This window comes from Hyperolius riggenbachi, chromosome 5 (assembly GCF_040937935.1).
Source record: "Hyperolius riggenbachi isolate aHypRig1 chromosome 5, aHypRig1.pri, whole genome shotgun sequence".
In the NCBI taxonomy this organism is placed as follows: Eukaryota; Metazoa; Chordata; class Amphibia; order Anura; family Hyperoliidae; genus Hyperolius; species Hyperolius riggenbachi.
In genome coordinates this window covers 88,815,113-88,836,165 of record NC_090650.1, presented here as the reverse complement: position 1 = coordinate 88,836,165, position 21,053 = coordinate 88,815,113, and the positions used below count along the sequence as shown (strand labels likewise).

Below are 21,053 nucleotides of genomic sequence, written 5' to 3'. Positions count from 1 at the left end.
AGAAAACAGGAGGGAAAAAAGCTTCAGCCAATCAGGCTGCATTAGTTAAGTCGGAAAGTAGAGAAGCAAAAAAAGGACAACCCAGCATGCCCTGCAACATCCTTTATGTGGTAATGCACCAAATAAAAGTCAAGTAAACTGGGGAATGATTATTTATCAACAAGAAAAGTAATAGTGATTTTAACTTTTGGATTGCCTGGTTAGCATCCCTATTACTTGTTTACCAGATAAAAATAAAGAATTGATTGTTTTATTTTATGCCAGACAGTTACACTTTAAAGTTTGACTCCAGCCCATGGGTCAGTCTTCTTAATGTGGACACAGCCAGCAGCAAAAGCCTAACATTTGTTCTAACAGCTTTTTACACTACTAACATAAGTATACTGTATTTAGTTCTGTTTGTGTTTACCCTGTTCATGTTTTTTGGTGACTCAACAGGAATGTAGGGGAAATCTATTAACTCAGATAAATATAAAAGCCTGCTCACTCTCCTCTTATGAAAGTTACTTTTTTAGGCTGAAGATAGCCTTTGGACCTGATTTACTAAGCCAAAGATCACAGATCTTTCAGCTTAATCATCCAACGTTATGCAGGAGAACAGAGGCGCCAAAAGGATAAAAGGAAGCTAAATGAGCTTAAAAACCAAATTCTTGGTAAATAGAGGAGGTAGTGGTGGACTTACCTCCTCCAAAACGGAGCAATAGCATATGTGGTCAGTAGAAGAGCCAGGCACCTGGCTCTTCTACTGACCACATATGCTATTGCTCCGTTGCTATTGCCTGGTGAAGCGGGATCAAACCTGCGAAATGCGTTGCATATTTGGAGTTCATAAATAAAATATATTGACTGTCTTTACTACAGCCGTTGTGTGTCTACTTGGAGGAGGTAAGTCCACCACTACCTCCTCTATTTACCAAGAAATTGGTTTTTAAGCTCATTTAGCTTCCTTTTATCCTTTTGACGCCTCTGTTCTCCTGCATAATATTGAGTCCACCCTGGGTGGAGGGTTGAACCCCCTTTTTCTCATCTACAGAGAGCGACTTCTTATTCCTGAGTGGGGTCAGGAAAATCTCCCCACCTGCCTTTACAGTGGTTGCCTAATTGTAACCCTGGTTTGTGAGTATTAATATTTACTCTATCTAGTAACCATTTACCAGTACATATTACACTATTGGGGCTCTTACTGTTCCTTGTTTTAATCATCCAACGTGGCAGTGATCATACCTCCCAACTTTTTGAGATAGGAAAAAGGGACTCTTAAGCCCCACCCCTGCCATACCCCTAATCACACCCCTGGAACATCCTTAGTCACGCACACAATAATGATTTCATAAGAAAAGTACATTGTTTTATAATTCAAACCACAATAACCCTTTCTATCTTGGTTCATTTTCTTTCATATTATCAACTGAAAATAAGAAACATATCTATTTAAATCATGAAAATGAGATTTAGAGTCAATTAAACACTTTTTTTCAGTAGAAAACATATATATATATATATATATATATATATATATATATATATATATATATATATACTCAGATCTGTCAATCAGTCACTGAAAGAGGGTCAAATGAAGAAAAAAGAGGGACAGGGGGATTTAACTCCCAAAGAGGGACTGTCCCTCTGAAAAAGGGGAGCTTTGGTGTGCATACTTCATTAACTGCAAAATGAAAATAGCTAATTTTCCTAATTAAAGAACTTTTTGGGGGGGAAAGGGGCGGGACTTGGGATTTTTATATAGACAACATTACTCTAGTACAAAAGACGTTAGGATAACTATATACTGTATAAGCAAATGGGAATAAGAAATAGGCTTTGATTGTATGTTATGTCACACTGTGATTCCGTATGAGAACTCACCAGCACATCCTGCCTGTGCATTTATTGCTTGTCTCATTTTTCTTACAGAAAGAGCTTCCAAATATTTCATTTTTCAGGCTCCTTCAGTTAAATAAATCAGAGTGGCCTTATATGTTAGTGGGAACCCTTGCTGCCGCTCTCAACGGAGGAGCCCATCCCGGGTTCAGCATTCTATTCTCCAAATATGTAGCTGTAAGTATTTTCACTTCAATGTATGTTATAATAAAGAAAAAACTACTGCCTGTATGCAATGCAGGGGATTTCTGCTGTGTCTCTCAATGTAAAGCATAGTTTCCAGCTAGATTTTTTTTTTTTAATTTTTAGTTTTGAATTACTGTTTATGAAAATGGGTCAGGCACATGTTTGAGGGGTGGGGGATTTATTGCTGTCTGTCTCCCCAATGGAGAATAATTCCATGTCTTCTCGTCACAGGGACCACTTTGTAGCTTTCTGACTCATATATACCAACTGGTAGTCCAGGGGACAGCGAATGAGTGATAGAACAGCAATACAAATTGCTCAGGGATTGTAACTTTTACCTACTCTCCCAAAACTATTTTATGTACTGTGCTGCTATATCTGTCTCTTTTGGAGACATTTCCACACTTCCTTTCTGGACATGAAGTGATAGAAATTTCACTGGTGATGATGCAGGATAGAAATAAAAAAATACAAAACAGGTTCTAACCCCTTTCCACACTATTACAAAAGTAAAATGTATTTTCTCTGCTGGGCTAGCACCCTAGGCAGTCTCCTTCCTTCATGACAATCATATTCTGGCTCCTCCTCCATTGTGCCTCCCCAGACACATGTGTGATGTTGGTGACTGACTTGTTTGCTTTTCACAGCTCCTGTGAGTGCCTGATCTTGCCCTGCAAGTTGTCAGTCCTGACCTCAGACTGTCCCTGACCCTGCTCTGCCACTTCAGTCTGTCAACATGTGCAGGAGCCGTTCTCCTGCACGCGTTATACAGCCTGCGTCGTGTCGTCGGGATGTTGCGGTGTGACACAATCAGCGAGGGTAGCTATTAATTCACCCGACGAGGAAACACTGGCTCCCAACGATTAAAAGCTACCGAGTGCGTCGAACCGCAACGCACCGAAACGCATCGTCGGGTGTGAAAGGTAAAATGAAAGTCTACGGACTTTCCTTTTAACTTGGTTAATGCAAAGTATTGACTTTGCGTTAAAACGCTGGGAATGAGCTCTAATGTGAAAGAGCCCTGATCTCAACCTGTGACCTTGACTTCTCTTTGCTAGCTTCCAGTCCTGACCTTGATCCTTCTCTGCAAGATGCCAATCCTGACTTTAGCCTATTACCCTTCTCTGCTGCGCCTCTCACCAGCCTGCTCTTGGCTGGCCTTCTGCCTTCTTCACACTTCACTCTTCTATCCTACTTTTCTCCAATTTGGTAACACAACCTGAGAGGTTTTTTTTTCAGCAAAGGTAGCCCACATTCCATTGAGGGTAGAAGCCCATTGACTACTTAATTCTGCATATAGAGGGACTGAGAAAAAAAGAAATTGAATATTTTTCTTGAGGGTCTGGGTATAGTGAGAGTTAACCTCCCTGGCGTTATGATTATTTCCAGATTTAGGCGTGCAATTTTTTCACAAGCTTTTAGACCCTAAAAACAAGAAAAAAACATACCACAGAGAGATCTGCAGCAGCTCCTGAGCTTTCGGATTTCTCTCCTGAGCCTGACTCGGGATTACCTCTAAGGAGGATAAAGTGGAGGAGGCTGTTTATTTCCAAAAAATCCTAGTGGATAATTGTGACTCTCCAACCATTGAAGTGGTGGTAATGTCCAAGAAATTGACCTCTGCGTTGAAACAAAAGTCATCTTAATGTTTTACTGTATCAATGGTGCTTAAAGGATACCCAAGGTGACATGTGACATGATGAGATAGACATGTGTATAAAGTTGAAGAGAAATCGAGAGCCCAATATAGTGTAGTATGTCAAAATTGATTGGATAAATGAAACAGTGAGATGGTAATACTCACAAACACGGGTTACCACCTAGGTAACCACTCATTAGGCAGGTGAGGAGATTAGACCTGTCCTCACTCAGGATTAAGAAGTCGCTCTCTGTAGATAGGAAGAAAGGGGGTAGATCACCCCTCCACCTGGGGTGGACTCAAATATATTGGTAGGTGAACAGAGGCGCCAGAAGGATAAAAGTACATAAAATTTTTAAAAAATTGCTGGGAGGAAGTGGTGGACTCGCCTCCGTTAAAGCAGACACCAAGGACTGTAAATGTATAGATATACACATTTATTGAAAATACCCCAAAGATGCAACGCGTTTCGCGGGCACAGCCCACTTCTTCAGGCAATAAGCCGGGGATAAACAACAGCAATTCAGTTATAGCAAGCAGAGCACCTCTGTAAAGGTGCTCTGCTTGCTATAACTGAATTGCTGTTGTTTATCCCCTGCTTATTGCCTGAAGAAGTGGGCTGTGCCCGCGAAACGCGTTGCATCTTTGGGGTATTTGCAATAAATGTGTATATCTATACATTTACAGTCCTTGGTGTCTGCTTTAACGGAGGCGAGTCCACCACTTCCTCCCAGCAATTTTTTAAAAATGTTATGTACTTTTATCCTTCTGGCGCCTCTGTTCACCTACCAATATAGACATGTGTATGTACAGTGCCTAGCACACAAATAACTAGGCTGTGTTCCTTTTTTTCTTTCTCTGCCTGAAAGAGTTAAATATCAGGTATGTAAGTGGCTGACTCAGTCCTGACTCAGACAGGAAGTGACTACAGTGTGACCCTCACTGAGTAGAGATTCCCCTTGTTTTACCTCTTTCCTGCTCTCAGAAGCCATTTTCTGCTAGGAAAGTGTTTTATAGTTGGAATTTCTTATCAGTGAGGGTCACACTGTAGTCACTTCCTGTCTGAGTCAGGACTGAGTCAGCCACTTACATACCTGATATTTAAGTCTTTCAGGCTGAGAAAGAAAAAAAGGAACACAGCATAATTATTTGTGTGCTTGGCACTGTACATACCCATGTCTATCTCATCATGTCACTTGTCACCTCGGTTATCCTTTAACTCCTGTATAAATCTCTCACAGAGGGACCTGGGTCACCCCCCAACGACACCCCACCATACAATCAGGATATCACCGGTAAAGCGATACCACCCTAAAATATGGGGGTGGTACCGGTCCACTGATGTGCCCCACACTCACTCCCGTTGCCACCACCCCAAGAATAAATTGGCCACCATTGGATTTATATGATTGGTAGATACATTTTGTTACATTGAGACGCCGTTCCCATACTCTATTAAAGCAGAATGAAACCCAGCATTTCTTCTTTACTCTAAAACATTTTTTACAGCATATTATATACAACCAGCATTTTTTTTTTTTACGAGAACAGCATTCAAAGGGTTACACACAGGACTTGAAAGTTCAGTGCAGAGAAATCTGGACGCACCTCGAAGTGGTGATAATGTTATCTTGTGTTTACTTAATTGTATCAAGTGAGGAATGTGACACATTCTCTGACTGTGCAGAAGCTCCTGGACACAGACAGAAACTCAAAGCATTTCTGCCTTCAATACATAATGAATAAAACCAGTTATTAATAAAATTCAAAGTCAGTTCTCAAAGCAAAAAACTGTACTTTTAGGAATTTGTAATTTTTAATAATACTGATGCACAAATGCAAATACGATAACCGTATGGCATATAAAAAGTAGGAAAACATGTTTTTATTGAATATTATGTAAGGCTTTTATATGGCTTTAAAATGGCAACTGCTGCTAACTGATGGGGTTATAACTATATGAATGGTTGAAAAATGTATCATTTACATATGTATTGTAGAGCGGTTCTCTATATGCATTTGTCGTCATTAGTTTTGTTGTTCGAATTTGGCATTGCAGTGTTCGGGAAGCATTCAGCACTGAACAGCTGAATGGGGTGCACTTCATTTAGCCCCAGCACTTCCTTCTCTGAGCTGAGAGGAGGAAATATCAGAGGTAAATGAAACACCCCATGCAGCTGTTTAGTGCTTAAAAAAAAGACTGAAGCCATTTTAAAAATAGGTTTTTACCTTTTATTTAGCTTAAGCATGTAGGTCCCTGCTAAAAGGCAGTTATCCCGCGGCAGAACAAGGGTTTTATAACCCCCAAATCCCCTGGCCAAAAATCGGGAAGCGCTTCCTTGTAGAGGCAGAGCTTTGCGCTGTAGCTCTGCCTCTACTCGCGTCAATCCCTGCTGATCGCCGTCTCTCTCCGCCCCTCTCATTCTCCTTTCACTGAGAGAGGCGGAGATCCGCAGGCAGATTGACACGAATGGAGGCAGAGCTACAGCCCAAAGCTCTGCCTTCCCGGGCAGCAAAATCCACGACCATGAAAGTCGTGCATTTTTGCCCTAGGATTTGGGGGTAAAAAAACCCTCGTTCTGCCACGGGATAGCGACATTTTAGCAGGGACCAACATGCTTAAAGGTAACCAGAGACCATCCTAAAGAAAAGATTTTATACATACCTGGGGCTTCCTCCAGCCCCATACGCACTGATCGCTCCCACGCCGCCATCCTCCGCTGCCCGCAACTACGAGAACGGCTCTCGTCGCTGACGTCATCGGAGCCGGGCTACGCAGGAGAAGTGCGCCCTCTACGCAAAGAGCGCACTTCTCCTCCGCTAGACTGGCTCCGACTGACCGAAGAGCGGGGAGCCGGTTCTCGTAGTTGCAGGCAGCAGTGGATGGCAGCGTGGGAGCGATCCGTGTGTATGGGGCTGGAGGAAGCCCCAGGTACAGTATGTATAAAATCTTTTCTTTAGGATTGTCTCTGGTTCTCTTTAAGCTAAATAAAAGGTAAACACACAATTTTTAACTGGCTTAATTAGTCTCTTTAAATAGTGATAATGAGTGCGTTCGCACAACACTATTTGTTACACTGGGGTCACGCCATCTGCGCTCATGCACCTTTATACCCTGTTAGTTGTCTGCTTATCATGAATTTTTTTTTAATTTCTGTATTTTTGCACTTTTTTATGGATTTTGATTTTGTATTAATGTTTTCCTTGTTTTTATATAGCCTTGAGTTACTCTGTTTATTAAGCACTTTCTTCAACCTTATTGTCTTAAAGCATTTACACCTTTTTGGCACATTGCTTTGGTATATACAGTATAGATAGATAGATAGATAGATAGATAGATAGATAGATAGATAGATAGATAGATAGATAGATACTGTAGATAGATAGAGTATAGAGAACTAGTAAGATAGATAGATAGATAGATAGATAGATAGATAGATAGATAGATAGATAGATAGATAGATAGATAGATAGATAGATAGATAGATAGATAGATAGAGATTCCTTTTATCAGGCTATATATGTAATTATATTAATATAATTATACAGACAGATAGATAGATAGATAGATAGATAGATAGATAGATAGATAGATAGAGTATAGATAGCTAGATAGATAGATAAAGATAGCTAGTTAGATAGATAAAGATAGCTAGATAGATAGATAAAGATAGATAGATAGATAGATAGATAGATAGATAGATAGATAGATAGATAGATAGATAGATAGATACTGTAGATAGATACTGTAGATAGATAGAGTATAGATAACTAGTAAGATAGATAGATAGATAGATAGATAGATAGATAGATAGATAGATAGATAGATAGATAGATACTGTAGATAGATACTGTAGATAGATACTGTAGATAGATACTGTAGATAGATAGAGTATAGATAACTAGTAAGATAGATAGATAGATAGATACACTGGCGAACTGAGGGGGCTATTCCGGGTGTCTGGAACCTCCCCCCCTGCACTGAGCTGTGTATTCAGCCAGGGAAGCCCGCATAATATAAACAGCCTCATTCTCCCTCCATTCTTACTTCTGGTGCTTCCCTCCAGCTAATAGAATGAGAGAAGCAGCCCAGCTTCCCTCACAAGAAGATGCAGCCTGCAGTGAGAGAATGTTGATTATGGAGTCCTGGACTCTCCACAGCACAGAAGTGTCCGACATGATGAAATTAGAGTGCAGGCAAGCTGGTAAATATGCACAGCATGATGCAGAGCTTGCCTGGACTCAGGGTCCGTGGGCAAACATCTGTCTGGTCTCTCCCCATTGTTATAATGACTGCATGTGTGGGTAAGGTGTTTAACAAGCTGAAAAGTTTTTGACAGTCCCTAGACTCCAGGAGGGCTTCTTTCTGACTTGTGTGAGAGACTGACAGGGACAGGAGTCCGATTACAGGCAAGTAGCCTGTCTGATGTGGGACTGCAATACAGATAAGTTCTCTGCTCCATCTTAGGCTATTCTCAATTTCTCCACTCCTCTCTCTGGGCTAGTGCAACGCCAAAATGACAATAGCAATCGCTAGCAATTTGTGAGTGTGATTTTGTGAAGTGATTTTCAGAGCGATTTTTGAATGAATTGCTCAAAAACATGCTACATGCAGTATACCTGCGATTTTGAAAAAATCACAACGCTGCTGTGGGAACACCCACATAGGGTAACATTAGTCAAGCGCTTTTCAAATCACTGTTGATTTGAAAAACGCTCAGAAGCACTCTTGGTGTGCACCAGCCTCCTTCATTCACCTTTGTTTCCCTCTTCCCCTAAAGCTGGCTGTGTGTTCTTGTCATACAGGAAAGCTAAATAAAAGTGGAATCCTGGTGAGGCAAATTATTATTATTTAGTATTTATATAGCGCCGCCATCTTCCGCAGATGCATATATCCCTGCATCATATGGGTAGCTCTTGCGCTATGTGACACTATGTGGCATATTCCACTGAATTGTCCAAACTAAGTCTATCTCCTGTTCCTCTCTTGGGGAGTTGTTCCAGCGCTGTACCCCGTTCACATTTGCTGCTACCGGAAGCCCTCAGAAACACTCGTGTCCTTGAGTACTTCCAAAGATAGGCAGCTCCGTAATACGCCAGCGCACTTTTGTGCATGGGCAGTATGGAGCCACCTGTATTCGGAAGCACTCGGGGACATACGTGCTTCTGGACCTTTCAGGAACCCCCCCCCTTAAAAATCCTGCGTTTGCCCCTGAGATAGATAGATAGATAGATAGATAGATAGATAGATAGATAGATAGATAGATAGATAGATAGATAGATAGAGATTCCTTTTATCAGGCTATATATGTAATTATATTAACCAGTCCTATTTTTGTATTTTCCAGCATTATCGTATGTGCAGTGTTGTGTTGTCCATATTATATGGTGTATTGATGCCAACCTCAGTTATTACACAGCTACCTAAAATTGCTTTGTTTCTACTTAGATTTAAATGGTGTGTAGGGTATTCTCCTTTAATAAAATATATGATTTTGATTGTTACAAGTCGCTATTGGGCTTGATCTTTTCCTGCTTTTCTCAGTATGTACTTGCACTACCCATTAAGCAACTCATATGTATTTATTTTTAAATGTGTTTTGAAAGTTATCCGGAGAGCCCACATGGTGCCACAATCATCAGTAGCCTGACAGTGTCCGTGGACATATATAATCTTTATTAACAATCTTGTATTTCCATTATAGGTATTTGCAACTAATGATAACGATTTAATACAACGTGAAACAAACCTCTACTCCCTCATAACTGCTATGCTCGGTGTAGCGTCCTTCTTTACATTCTTCTTGCAGGTAAAAACATTTATATTAGGCTTATAATGTAGTGTTTCATCAATACCTAGGGCCCCATTAATAAATGGGATCTACCAGTATATCCACTTGCCTCTTTCCACCTTAAAGGGGCACTATGGCAAAACAATTGTAAAATTTAAAATATGTGCAAACATAAACAAATAAGAAGTAAGTTTTTTCCAGAGTAAAATGAGCCAGAAATGACTTTTCTCCTATGTTGCTGTCACTTACAGTAAGTAGTGGAAATCTGACAGAAGCGACAGGTTTTGGACTAGTCCATCTTTTTATGGGGGTTTCTCAGGGATTTATTTATTTTTAAAAGCACTTAGTGAATGGCAGTTGCTCTGTCCAACTGCCAAAAAACTATGTAGCGTTCCAGGAGGCTGGCCAGCATCATTGTTTAAATCCTTTTTAGGGAATATCTTTATAAAGAATTAAAACCCTGCTGAGCCTGAGAATCTCCTATTAAGAGATGGACTAGTCCAAAACCTGTTGGTTCTGTCAGATTTCTACTACCTACTGTAAGTGACAGCAACATAGGAGAAAAGAAATTTATGGCTCATTTTACTCTGGAAAAAACGTACTTCTTATTTGTCTGTTTGCTCATATTTAAAATTTTACAATTTTTCACCATAGTGCCCCTTTAAAGTTTTCAATCAAGAGGAAGGTCCCCAATTGCCCTCCAACAGCCTATAATGACCCCAGGAGGAGTGGGGGTATGCATGTCATTTCTGTTTTCTCCTGAGTCTCATTAATGCTCCTGAGGGTGGGGGAAAGAGGAGTTTAATCGGAATCCAGGTAATCTATCCTTACTTCAATATATTTGTGTTGACAGGGATTTATGTTTGGAAGATCTGGGGAAGTTCTCACAATGCGGCTACGACAGATGGCTTTCAAAGCGATGTTACGCCAGGTTAGTATAGAAGTACCAACTCCCTCATCTCTATGGCTATCATTCATAAAGCATTCCCGCATGCGGTAATGCTGAAAACAGCTGACGTTACCGAGCACTTAGCAAAATGTACATTCATAAAAGCTGTTACCGCATGAAAAGCTGACATTCCCGAGCAGAGCAATATATTACCGTCTTGTGCAGTGATTATCTCAACACATGTCACTAAATGTCAATTCATAAAGATATCAGGACGTAGAATACCGATCCCTTGGAAGAGGCAATAAGCATGCGGATAACAGCTAAGTTAATGGAGACAGACCTCCCAGGCAGCAGCAGTGAGAGCAGAACAAAAAAGGGCTTTCCAGAATACCCAGGCTGTGTTTTTTAACCTCTTGGGTACCTGTTTTCAGATATATTTCACATCAGAAAGCCTGCATGTGTAACATTTCTTGAAGTTCTTCTAAGCTGTGTCAATTAAATAGATTGTTTAGAAAGACTAATAGACAGATTCAGTGCAGATTCAGGCAAACAGAGGCAATTTAAAAAAAAACTGCACATCTAAAGGGAAGCTGGGGCTGCCTCTTTTATTGTAAGACTGTCTCTGCACGGAGAAAATGTATCAACTCAGACAGCTTTTCATGTTACGCCAGCCTACCGCCAGCCTAGTTCGGAAAATAACCGCAGTGCTATCGCAACTGTAAACATTTTTATGAATGAGCACACAGAAGTCTAAAATACCGAATGCTGTATTTTCCCGCCTGGATTTTTTTACTGAACACACTTTTATGAATGATAGCCTATGTGTAAACTACATATACTATTATTATACTCGCTATACTCTTTTCTTTCTTGTAGGAGATCTCTTGGTTTGATGACAAGAAAAATAACACAGGAGCTCTAACAACCCGACTCGCCACCGATGCTTCTCAGATACAAACTGTAAGACCACCAGATATGCTTTTGTTGTTTTTGTTGAGTCTTGAAGATGCTGTCCAAAGAAGGTTCTGGAAACTTGCCATTTGTAGTAGAGGTCCAGCACTGAGTGACCTGTGTTCATGGCTGAATTAATACATTTTCCACCCCTAAGCCAGCTTTCTTGTTGCTAACCTTTCATGTTCAGCTCTCTTTATCCATGAATAACATTGCATGTACACAATTCCCTCTCCTTCATATATCGCTGCCTTGGGCAGGTCCCTTCTTCCATGTGTGGCTCCCCATTTACAGCCTCCTTCGTCTACTCGCAGTCTCCTCCTCCATATACAGCAATTTATATTCCATGTCACAGGCCAGCAGCCACCCAAGATCCAGGCCTCAGTGGCCTTTCCCAGAAATCTGGCCCTGCCTGTATTTCAAGTTCCGGGTTATTGTGTTCATCAGTCTACCAACCACTGACTTAGTCAGGCATCTGCAGTCGCGTCTATCAAAAAAGGGCGCCTGGAAAAAAGGGCGCGGAGTGTAGCCGAAATTGTACGTTTGAATGCAAAACCATATTTTCGTTTAATATGTTATAAACGATAATTTAGTGCTAAATAGGTTAAATAAACGGAAATAAAATGGCAAAATACCGTCTATAACAGTAAACGAATTCTGAAATAAAACGTCAAATAGCGTCTATAGAAAAAAACCGCTATTTACACTTGTATTAAGCATAGTATTAGAATGGTAGGTTTTACAGGTATTTTACTACAATTATACCTAACTTTAGGGTCACAGATATATCTCCTTATCCCTATCCCTCTCACCTAGACCCCCCCTTTGTGTAAATACACATAATTTAATAAATTGTATATATGACATATATTGTACTATAACTATACCTAACCTTACTCTCATACAGAGCCCTGCCTGTACCTATCCCTAACCCCTAGACCCCCTGGTGGTGCCTAAACCTAAGACTCCCCTGGTGGTGCCTAAACCTAACCACCCCCCTGGTGGTGTATATTGCACTGTAAGTATACCTAACCCTCCCTGTACCTATCCCTAACCCCTAGACCCCCCTGTTGGTGCCTAAACCTAAGACCCCCCTGTTGGTGCCTAAACCTAAGACCCCCCTGGTGCTGCCTAAACCTAAGACTCCCCTGGTGGTGCCTAAAACTAAGACCCCCCTGGTGGTGCCTAAAACTAAGACCCCCCTGTTGGTGCCTAAAACTAACCACCCCCTGGTGGTGCCTAAACCTAACCACCCCCCTGGTGGTGTATATTGCACTGTAAGTATACCTAACCCTCCCTGTACCTATCCCTAACCCCTAGACCCCCCTGTTGGTGCCTAAACCTAAGACCCCCCTGGTGGTGCCTAAACCTAAGACCCCCCTGGTGGTGCCTAAACCTAAGACCCCCCTGGTGGTGCCTAAAACTAACCACCCCTCTGGTGGTGTATATTGCACTGTAACTATACCTAACCCTCCCTGTACCTATCCCTAACCCCTAGACCCCCTAGTAATGCCTAAACCTAACCATCCCCACTGCACAAACACGCTAAACACATATAAACAATAATATATTTAAACTTAAAATACTTCACTCCAAATAACATGAATAAAATAATTTATATATTTGTCATGGAATAGGTAGCCTTAAAATCACGTATACATTAATAATATTAGAAGTAGAAAAAGGTATATATAATATATATACACATACAATACAATAGATAACCTTACAATCACTTATGCATTAGAAATCTTAAAATAACAGTAATATTTAAAGCGATATTTTAGTAACTATAATCAACGCATTATAAGTGTAAAAACAAAGTTAATACCAAAAGCGATGTATTTCTAATACAATCAGGTTGAGAAACGTTATTTAAGCATTATACATATGAAAACAAATTTTAAATGCTAAAAGAAGTGTAAACGAAATTTTAGTTGTAATAGGTTTGTAAGCGTAATTTTAAAACGAAAAAACTAGTTAAAACTCATATAAGCGAAATTTACAAACGAAAAAATAAGTATAATACAAAGTCAAAACGAACTTGTAAACGATATTTGTTATAAACTTTATCCTGTAAACGGAGCCTTTTGTTAACACGATCCCTGTAAAACGCTATTTCTCGGGCGCCCTTTTTTCCTGTCGGGCGCCGAATAGCCGATATTTTGCATTGCAGTCTATGGCGGCGCCCTTTTTGTCCACTATCCCTGTGCGCCCTTTTTTGCTAGCCCGTCTGCAGTCAACTCCAAATATCTGTGGTGGGTCATACCAGAAATTATACAACAAGGCTGTACTAGTTTGTTTTTTACCAATTTTTCTGCTATTAAGTGGTAAGATTCACATCTTGCCTCAGTTATATTGGATTGCAGTGGCTGTTTATAAACTGTTTATTATTGCTTATGTAATTCCAGGGACTTTTAATGGGCCTTTTTTCATGAATAACCCCACACTGTTCAGGGTTTCTTTGATGCAAATCTGAACTAAGCTTTCCCTCACTTAATCTCATCTCTGCCATATTATTATATAATAACATTTCTTGCAATAGCAAGCAAGTAGGGTCCGCACGATGTCTCCGCAATTCAAAAGTTTATTCAGGACATATCCCAATCAGATAAAAGAGTACTCCGACTGACATGACATGCTGGAGACATCGTGCGGACCCTACTTGCTTGCTATTGTGTCCGGGCTGGGCAGCCCTTGTTCCAGCACTGTCCCCCCCTTCTGTGAGTGGAGCGGTATTCTTTTTTGGTTTACTTGGAACATTTCTTGCAACAGTGTATTAAAAGGTGGAAAAGGGTGAGGCAAAAGGAAACTAGAAGAAAATACTGTGCCCTCTTAACAAATCCCACTTTAGTACTATTCTTCTTATAGTCATCCCATAATAGGGCTGTGTTTTAGTGGGATTTCAAAAGACACTCTGGTTTCCTCACACTGCCAAAAACATATTGGGAGATTCATTGGTGTAACAACAATTAGGCCCACCTGCAAAGCTTTGATGCCCCCACTTCCATTGCCTCCCCTTGTTGCCCATTATGGCCTTGGGGCCCAACTCACAAGGGTCATTAAACAAGTGTGGCCATCATGATCTTCATAACTATAACAAGTGTAGCCACAAAAAACACCTGATTTGAAGTATAGTCCCCTGTATCAGAGGAAGGTTATGATATATTCATTGGTGCCCTCAGATTTGCCTTAGACTATGATGGGGAGGTTAAAGTTTGACTATGGTAGGGAGTAGATCATGACATGAGCTCCTTTGAGGGACAGTTGGTGACATTTATTCTGTAAAGAACTGCAGATGTCAACATTATATAAATACAGTACACAATAACAATAATAAATGTTTATAAATACATTTTTGATAAAAAGTAAAGTTATACCTCATAGCGTTATAGAGAACCTATACTGGGAGAAATATTAGGGCTGGGCTGCCATTGCTGGTCTTATCTAAAAATTGCTATTTGCCAGGTTTTATGGTAATACAGCTGCTTGTAGACTGGAAATGATAATTTTAATCTCCTAAAGAAGAATGCATGGAGATGTATGTGATCAGCAGGGCCGGATTTAGGCCAAGGCCTCCTAGGCCATGGCTTAGGGCACCACAGGAACAAGGGCACCAAAGCAGCAGGCTAAACTGGGGCAGCATTTGCAAGTTTGCAAATGCTGTAATGCAAGGAGATCAGGCGAGTAACTGATCGCAGTACTCTGCTGCTAGCCGCCTGTGTAGCAGACACCTTGTTCCCTGTGCACGTTTGCATTGTGGCTGGTGGCTATGGACTTGGGCAGCATTGGAGATGGAAAAAAGAGGAACCTTCTGCACTGGAGATGAGCTGATGGCTGCCGTGGTGTGAAGGCGAGCTGGCTACCTATACTTAAAGGGGGGGGGAGGAGGGATTAAGGGAGTCATCTGGCTACCTATAGTGAAGGGAAAGGGGGTATAGGTCACCTGGCTACCTATATCACGGGGGGGGGGGATGTCATCAGGCTACCTATACTAGAGGGAAGGGGGGAGGGGTCATCTCACTACCTATACTGAAGGGTGGCAGATGGTGACAGTGGCCTTGGGCGATAAAAAGTACAAATCCGGCCCTGGTGATCAGATGACTGATTTGTAAGTCTTAGATTGGCTGTCCATAACCATGTGATTATGTTTCATTTCTGCTTGCTGTTTTAGTGTTCAGAGGAAGCAGAAGATGGATATGCAAAATTTGTTTATGTTATTTAGTAAATTTATATAAATTTTCTCTTTAGGCAACTGGATCCAGACTTGGTTTGATTGCAGAAAACTTTGCTGTGATTGGGTCCTCCATTATACTGTCCTTCGTGTATGGCTGGGAGTTGGCCTTGCTGGTTCTGGCAATGGCTCCTGTCCTTTTTGCCTCTGGGTTTCTGGAGCTTAGAGCTCTGACTGGCTTCGCTAATCGAGATAAGAAGCAACTTCAGCAAGCAGGCAAGGTAATGGTATAGAAGTCCTTTTCCTCTATATCACTAATACACCTAAAGTAAAATGAGACACGTCAACTATATCTTAATATGTTGACTGGATATGGAATCTTGCAGATGTACAGTCAGCTTAAAGGTGCGTACACACCTTTGACTCAGGACCCCGGATCCCCTTGGGCGACATGTAAAAAGGTGTGTTTTTCAGCTGTGCAGTCGACAACTCTTTCTGTTGCTTTGTGGGGGTGGAGGGACCATGGAGCGATATGGGGGAATGGACGTGTACAAAGAAGTTGGCCGTTGCTTCGCCAAGTTGATCCGCCCAGTGGATCGCTTGCAGATTGGTGGTTGGGGGCCGCTCTACACATGCTTGACTATAGTCAGGCATGTGCACCAGTGATGCTTGCGAATTTTTGCTTATAGAAAATGATATTTTTGATTTCAAGAAAAGAAAAAAAATGACTTTTCAATGCGAAAATTTGCTATTTTTAGCACGAAAATGAAAATCGATTATTTTAACACAAAAACAAAATAGAAAAACTGCAAACTTATTACAAAATTATTTTTGATGGCATTTTCGCTCGGAAGTCAAATTTTTAATTATTTTGAGAAAATTAATGCACAATAAATATTGTCATTTTCACTCATCACTGGTGTGTACGAGGCTTTAGAGAGCTTTAGAAAAAATTAAAATGAAACCTACAGAATAATACTGATGATGTTTTGAGATGGTAAAAATGAGTGGGATTCTGTATTTAAATGCCTTATGTGAATGTATTTCTTTTAAATCACATGCCTCAAAAATTGCATTGAAGGCATTGGGCTCGATTCACAAAGCGGTGCTAACCCAGTTAGAGACTTTAGGCATGATAACCATTGCACCATGCTGGTGAAAAGCCAGTTTAGGCGTGATAAGTTTAGGTGTGATAAGTTTAGGTGTGATAAGTTTAGGCATGCTAAGTTTAGATGAGTGTAGATAGTGTGCAAAGTCCCGCATGCAAAGCAGCACCATTAAACTCTATGCAAAGTGCACCAGACTTTGCTAGCGCAAAACTTTTGATCAGCTGTGCACTGCGGTGCTAACGCAGTTGGTGCTTAAACTTATCATGCCTAAACTTATCACACCTAAACTTATCATGCCTAAACTTATCACAACTAAACTTATCACACCTAAACTTATCATGCCTAAACTGAGTTTAGGCATGATAAAGGGCTTTTCACCAGCGTGCTAACTGTTAGCACCGCTTTGTGAATCAGGCCCATTTTGTTAATGTCATGTTAGAAGATACACTATCATTGGTGGTCGCCTTCACCCCACCAACAGCCTGACTGCCCCCTCCTGTCCCTGGTAATCAACTAAGCAGTCTGCCAGGTCATGTGGTGATTCACATGGTACATATAATGGAGAAAGAAGCCAACTAAAATCCCTGCTGAAGTGATGTCTCCTTAGGGACTAGCAGTCAATGGACTGGCTGTTGAGATGCGTGCACACAAACAATTACAGGCATTGGGACTCAATCCCACAGACAACAGTTTGGGGTCAAGTTCTAATCAGTACAGATGCTTCACTAGCCTACAGGCTGGCACTCTGTTGTTATGGAGCGGGGAGGAGGGCCAACATACGGTGCACGATGGAGAACAAAGGCCTCAGTCTGTGGTGATCTGGCACTCAGGATTCATCTAGCGTATGTACAAGCTTTTATTTACTAAGGAGTTCAAGCAGGGGGATTGCAGTCAGCCCAACACCAATTTGAAAGAAAAGAATGCTATTGGCTGCAGTGGAGCAGAGTAGACAATAAAGTATTTTCAGACATCTATTTGCACCTATTGCTATACATTGCCATTTTAAATAGTAGCTATCCACAGCCACAATTAAAGTCAGGTGCAGCCATTTTTTTTCTTGGTGAACAGCTGTCTGAGCCTTTATCTAAGTCCATGGAGCTGCAAATTGTCACTTTAGGGTAGGGTAGGAGATCATCAAAGATAGCTTTATTGGCATGACCAAGATTCATACAGGCATTGCCAAAGAAGGGGGAAATGGGGGACATGCAGGGCCGGTTTGAGCAACAATGGGGCCCCAGGGCAAAATAAACCTGGGGGGCCCCCCCAACATATACCCTGGAACAAAAATCGGCATTAGGGGACCTTTTTTGCAGCTGGTATAGTCAAGGTGTCAAGTCCCAAACGGTCGGAGCTCGACATTCTGGCTATCCCAGCCTGCATGGGGGACAAGGGGTTAAAAAGTTTCAGAAGGAGGGACCCCACATAATTTTTTTTTTTTTTTTAAATTCCCACACTCTAAACATAAAAAAAAAATTGGAAAAATAGGAAAAAATGCCAGGGATCTTCATACAGCCATATTGCGGCTGTATAGCGATCCCTGGCCAAAGCGCTGCGGCTGCGTATAGACCCCCTGGAAACCCCATCAGGAAATTTATTGCGCTTTCGTTTGATGCATGTAAAATTACATTACCGTTAGGTTTGCTACTAAAAGTGACATTTACCGCATTTAAAAGTATACTTTTTTCCTTCGAAACTTTAAAATCGGTTTTCTCAAAAACCATAAGGTCTTTTTGAAAAATTGTTTTTTCCTCTTATTCCTAATGATCTCCTTAACATATCCTGCAAATTTAGGGTTTCTAGCATTTAAGGTGGATTTGCTATTAACCATTAAAATCGGCAGGTTTTTAAATGTGTATATTTTTTCCTTTGACACTTTAAAATTGATTTTCTCAAAAACTATAAGGCCGATTTGAAATTTGTTTTCCTCTTGTAGCCACTGGGGGCCCCTACAAGCTCTGGGGCCCTGGGGCAGCTGCCTCCTTTGCCTCTATGGTAGCGCCGGCCCTGGGGACATGGAAGGGGTGGGATAGGGGTACAGTGGGTTAGTAGTTCCTGGACATTTTTAGGTTTACAGTTTATTTATGCGCCTCTTAGTCTGTGGCATGCTGTGACATAGTGTGCAGTGATTGTCACTGTGGATTCCTCTTCTCCTAGTAGAATATAGAGGTTTCTCTCATCCTCTATGTGAAGCAATGATTAAAGCACTGATTGCCAATGTAAAAGAAAAGACAAAAAAAGCTTTTTACAAATGGAGATCTTAAAGGAGGCAATATGATTTTTAAAAGTGTAAAATAACAAAGTGGCAATTTGTTAGCAAATCACTACTTTTGTTTATGAATAGGCCCCTTAATAGTCAGTAGGCCTAGCCACCTGGGAATTATTATTATTGATTTATGAAGCGCCAACATATTCCGTGGCACTGTACAAAGTTGTAAACAAATATGGGGTACTAAATCATACAGACAATGGTATATACCAGTATATAAAATACAGAGTTGGTACAAAGTACAGAATCGGTACAAAGTACAGCATTGGTAACTGTGACAAAATAAATAAAAATGAATAAATGTGTAACAAAATCCAAGACACAAAAGAGTGAGAGAACCCTGCCCTTGTGAGCTTACAATCTAAAGGAATGGGGGGGGATCAAGAGGTGAGGTATACAATAAACATACCTACAGGCAATGTGTTTTAGGTTATCTAATAGGAGTACAACTTGACCAGATGTGAAAAGGGAAACTGGCCTAAGGTAGGGCGTATGCTTGACGGAAAAAGTGAGTTTTGAGGGCATGCTTAAAGATATCAAAGGTTGGAGAGTGACGGATGGGTTGTGGCAGATGATTCCAGACGAGGGTTGAAGCACATGTGAAATCTTGTATGCGTGAATGCGAGGAAGTAATTCTAGAGGAGGACAATGGAAGGTCATGTGCAAATCTGAGATTTTGGTTTGGTTGGTATTTGGACACTACTGATATGTACACGGGACAGAGATTGTGGAGAGCTTTGTAAGTTAGAGTTAAGAGTTTAAACTGGATCCTCTGGTTACAACGGGAATATCTATGAGACATTTTTTCAGGTTTGCATTTGAAAATAATCCATGTTTGATAACTTGTTCTCTGGTTGAACTCGATGGATGTTGTTCTCTGGTTGAACTCGATGGACGTTGTTCTCTGGTTGAACTCGATGGACGTTGTTCTCTGGTTGAACTCGATGGACGTATGTCTTTTTTCAACCCAAGTAACTATGTAACTTTTTTTTTTGGCTGAACAATCAGATCGCTACAGAAGCTGTGGACAACATCCGGACGGTGGTGTCACTGACCAGGGAGAGCACATTTGAGGAGATGTATGCAGAGAGCCTGCAGAAACCTTACAGGTCAGATAGTTGTATTGTTATATATGCAGAGATTGGCAGCCGAGGGGGAGGGGTCAACACCTTCAAAGGGAATACGGAACATGCACACAAACTATCAATAATTATTTTTAAAAAAATCACAATTTAAAAATCAAATTAAAACTGACAGACCCAGGGCATAACTACAAATCACGGGGCAGAACTTTGATTGGGCCCCCTATATTCACACCGTTTCACTTGCCTTCCCCTTGGTGACCCTCACAGCTAGGGGGCCCATCTCACAAGGGTCATAAAACGAGTGTAGACATCATGATTTTCACACCCATGACAAGTGTAGCCACAAACACTTGATCTGAAGGCTGGACTCCTTTATCTGAGGCAATGAAATAATTGTTGGAGCCCCCTTACAGCTCTGGGCCCCCTGAGTTGCAGGGGCTGCTTCCCTGTAGTTACGTCCCTGGACAGACTACTTGTCATAGATATAACAATTAAAGACAAACAGCAATTTTTTGCGATAGTGATCCTTTAAGTATTTTATCGCTAAAGAACAATATATTACTCTACCAGTGCGTCTGATCAGTCAGCACTTAGTGATGTGTCTTTTCTTCCTTCATGCTTCTTTTTCAGGAATTCTCAGCGAAGGGCTCAGGTATACGGCATCTGCTTTGCCTTCAGTCAGTCATTCATACATTTCACCTACGCCGCAAGTTACCGCTTTGGAGCTTATCTGATAGAAGCGGGAAGGATGAATGTAGAAGAAGTCTATATGTAAGTATTTGCTGCATTTTTTATTGCCTTCTGTTATTAATGTAGCTATTTCACATATAAACATGTCTTGATACTAAAGCCTTGAACACACACTAGATGAAACTCAGCTGAGGTGGCCAATAGTGCCCTCCTCTCCCCAGAATCCAGTGCGTGTACAGCTTCCTTAGCCTTGGTCAGCCTGCTGAATGGACTCAGCTGAGCCCTGGTCGAGTGCATTGTTCTTCCCGCTCACTTTGCCTGCCGTGCAGTGCTACTCGTGTGCCATCCGTTCGCCCTCCTCCCCGCAGAGCAAGAGTACACATTGCTA

General features: G+C 41.2%; 1 protein-coding gene across 4 annotated transcripts in view; it reads left to right on the top strand.

Annotated features, from left to right (window-relative positions):
- The window catches only part of LOC137518305 (ATP-binding cassette sub-family B member 5-like), a 96,740-nt gene that overhangs the window by 60,956 nt on the left and 14,731 nt on the right, over positions 1-21,053 (top strand). For all 4 annotated transcript variants that reach the window (XM_068235974.1, XM_068235973.1, XM_068235972.1 and 1 more), the window contains 7 exons: positions 1,915-2,058; positions 9,412-9,516; positions 10,352-10,429; positions 11,267-11,350; positions 15,593-15,796; positions 19,899-19,999; positions 20,606-20,746. In XM_068235974.1, the coding sequence (XP_068092075.1) occupies positions 1,915-2,058; positions 9,412-9,516; positions 10,352-10,429; positions 11,267-11,350; positions 15,593-15,796; positions 19,899-19,999; positions 20,606-20,746 (857 nt within the window). The remainder of the gene's footprint in view (positions 1-1,914; positions 2,059-9,411; positions 9,517-10,351; positions 10,430-11,266; positions 11,351-15,592; positions 15,797-19,898; positions 20,000-20,605; positions 20,747-21,053) is intronic.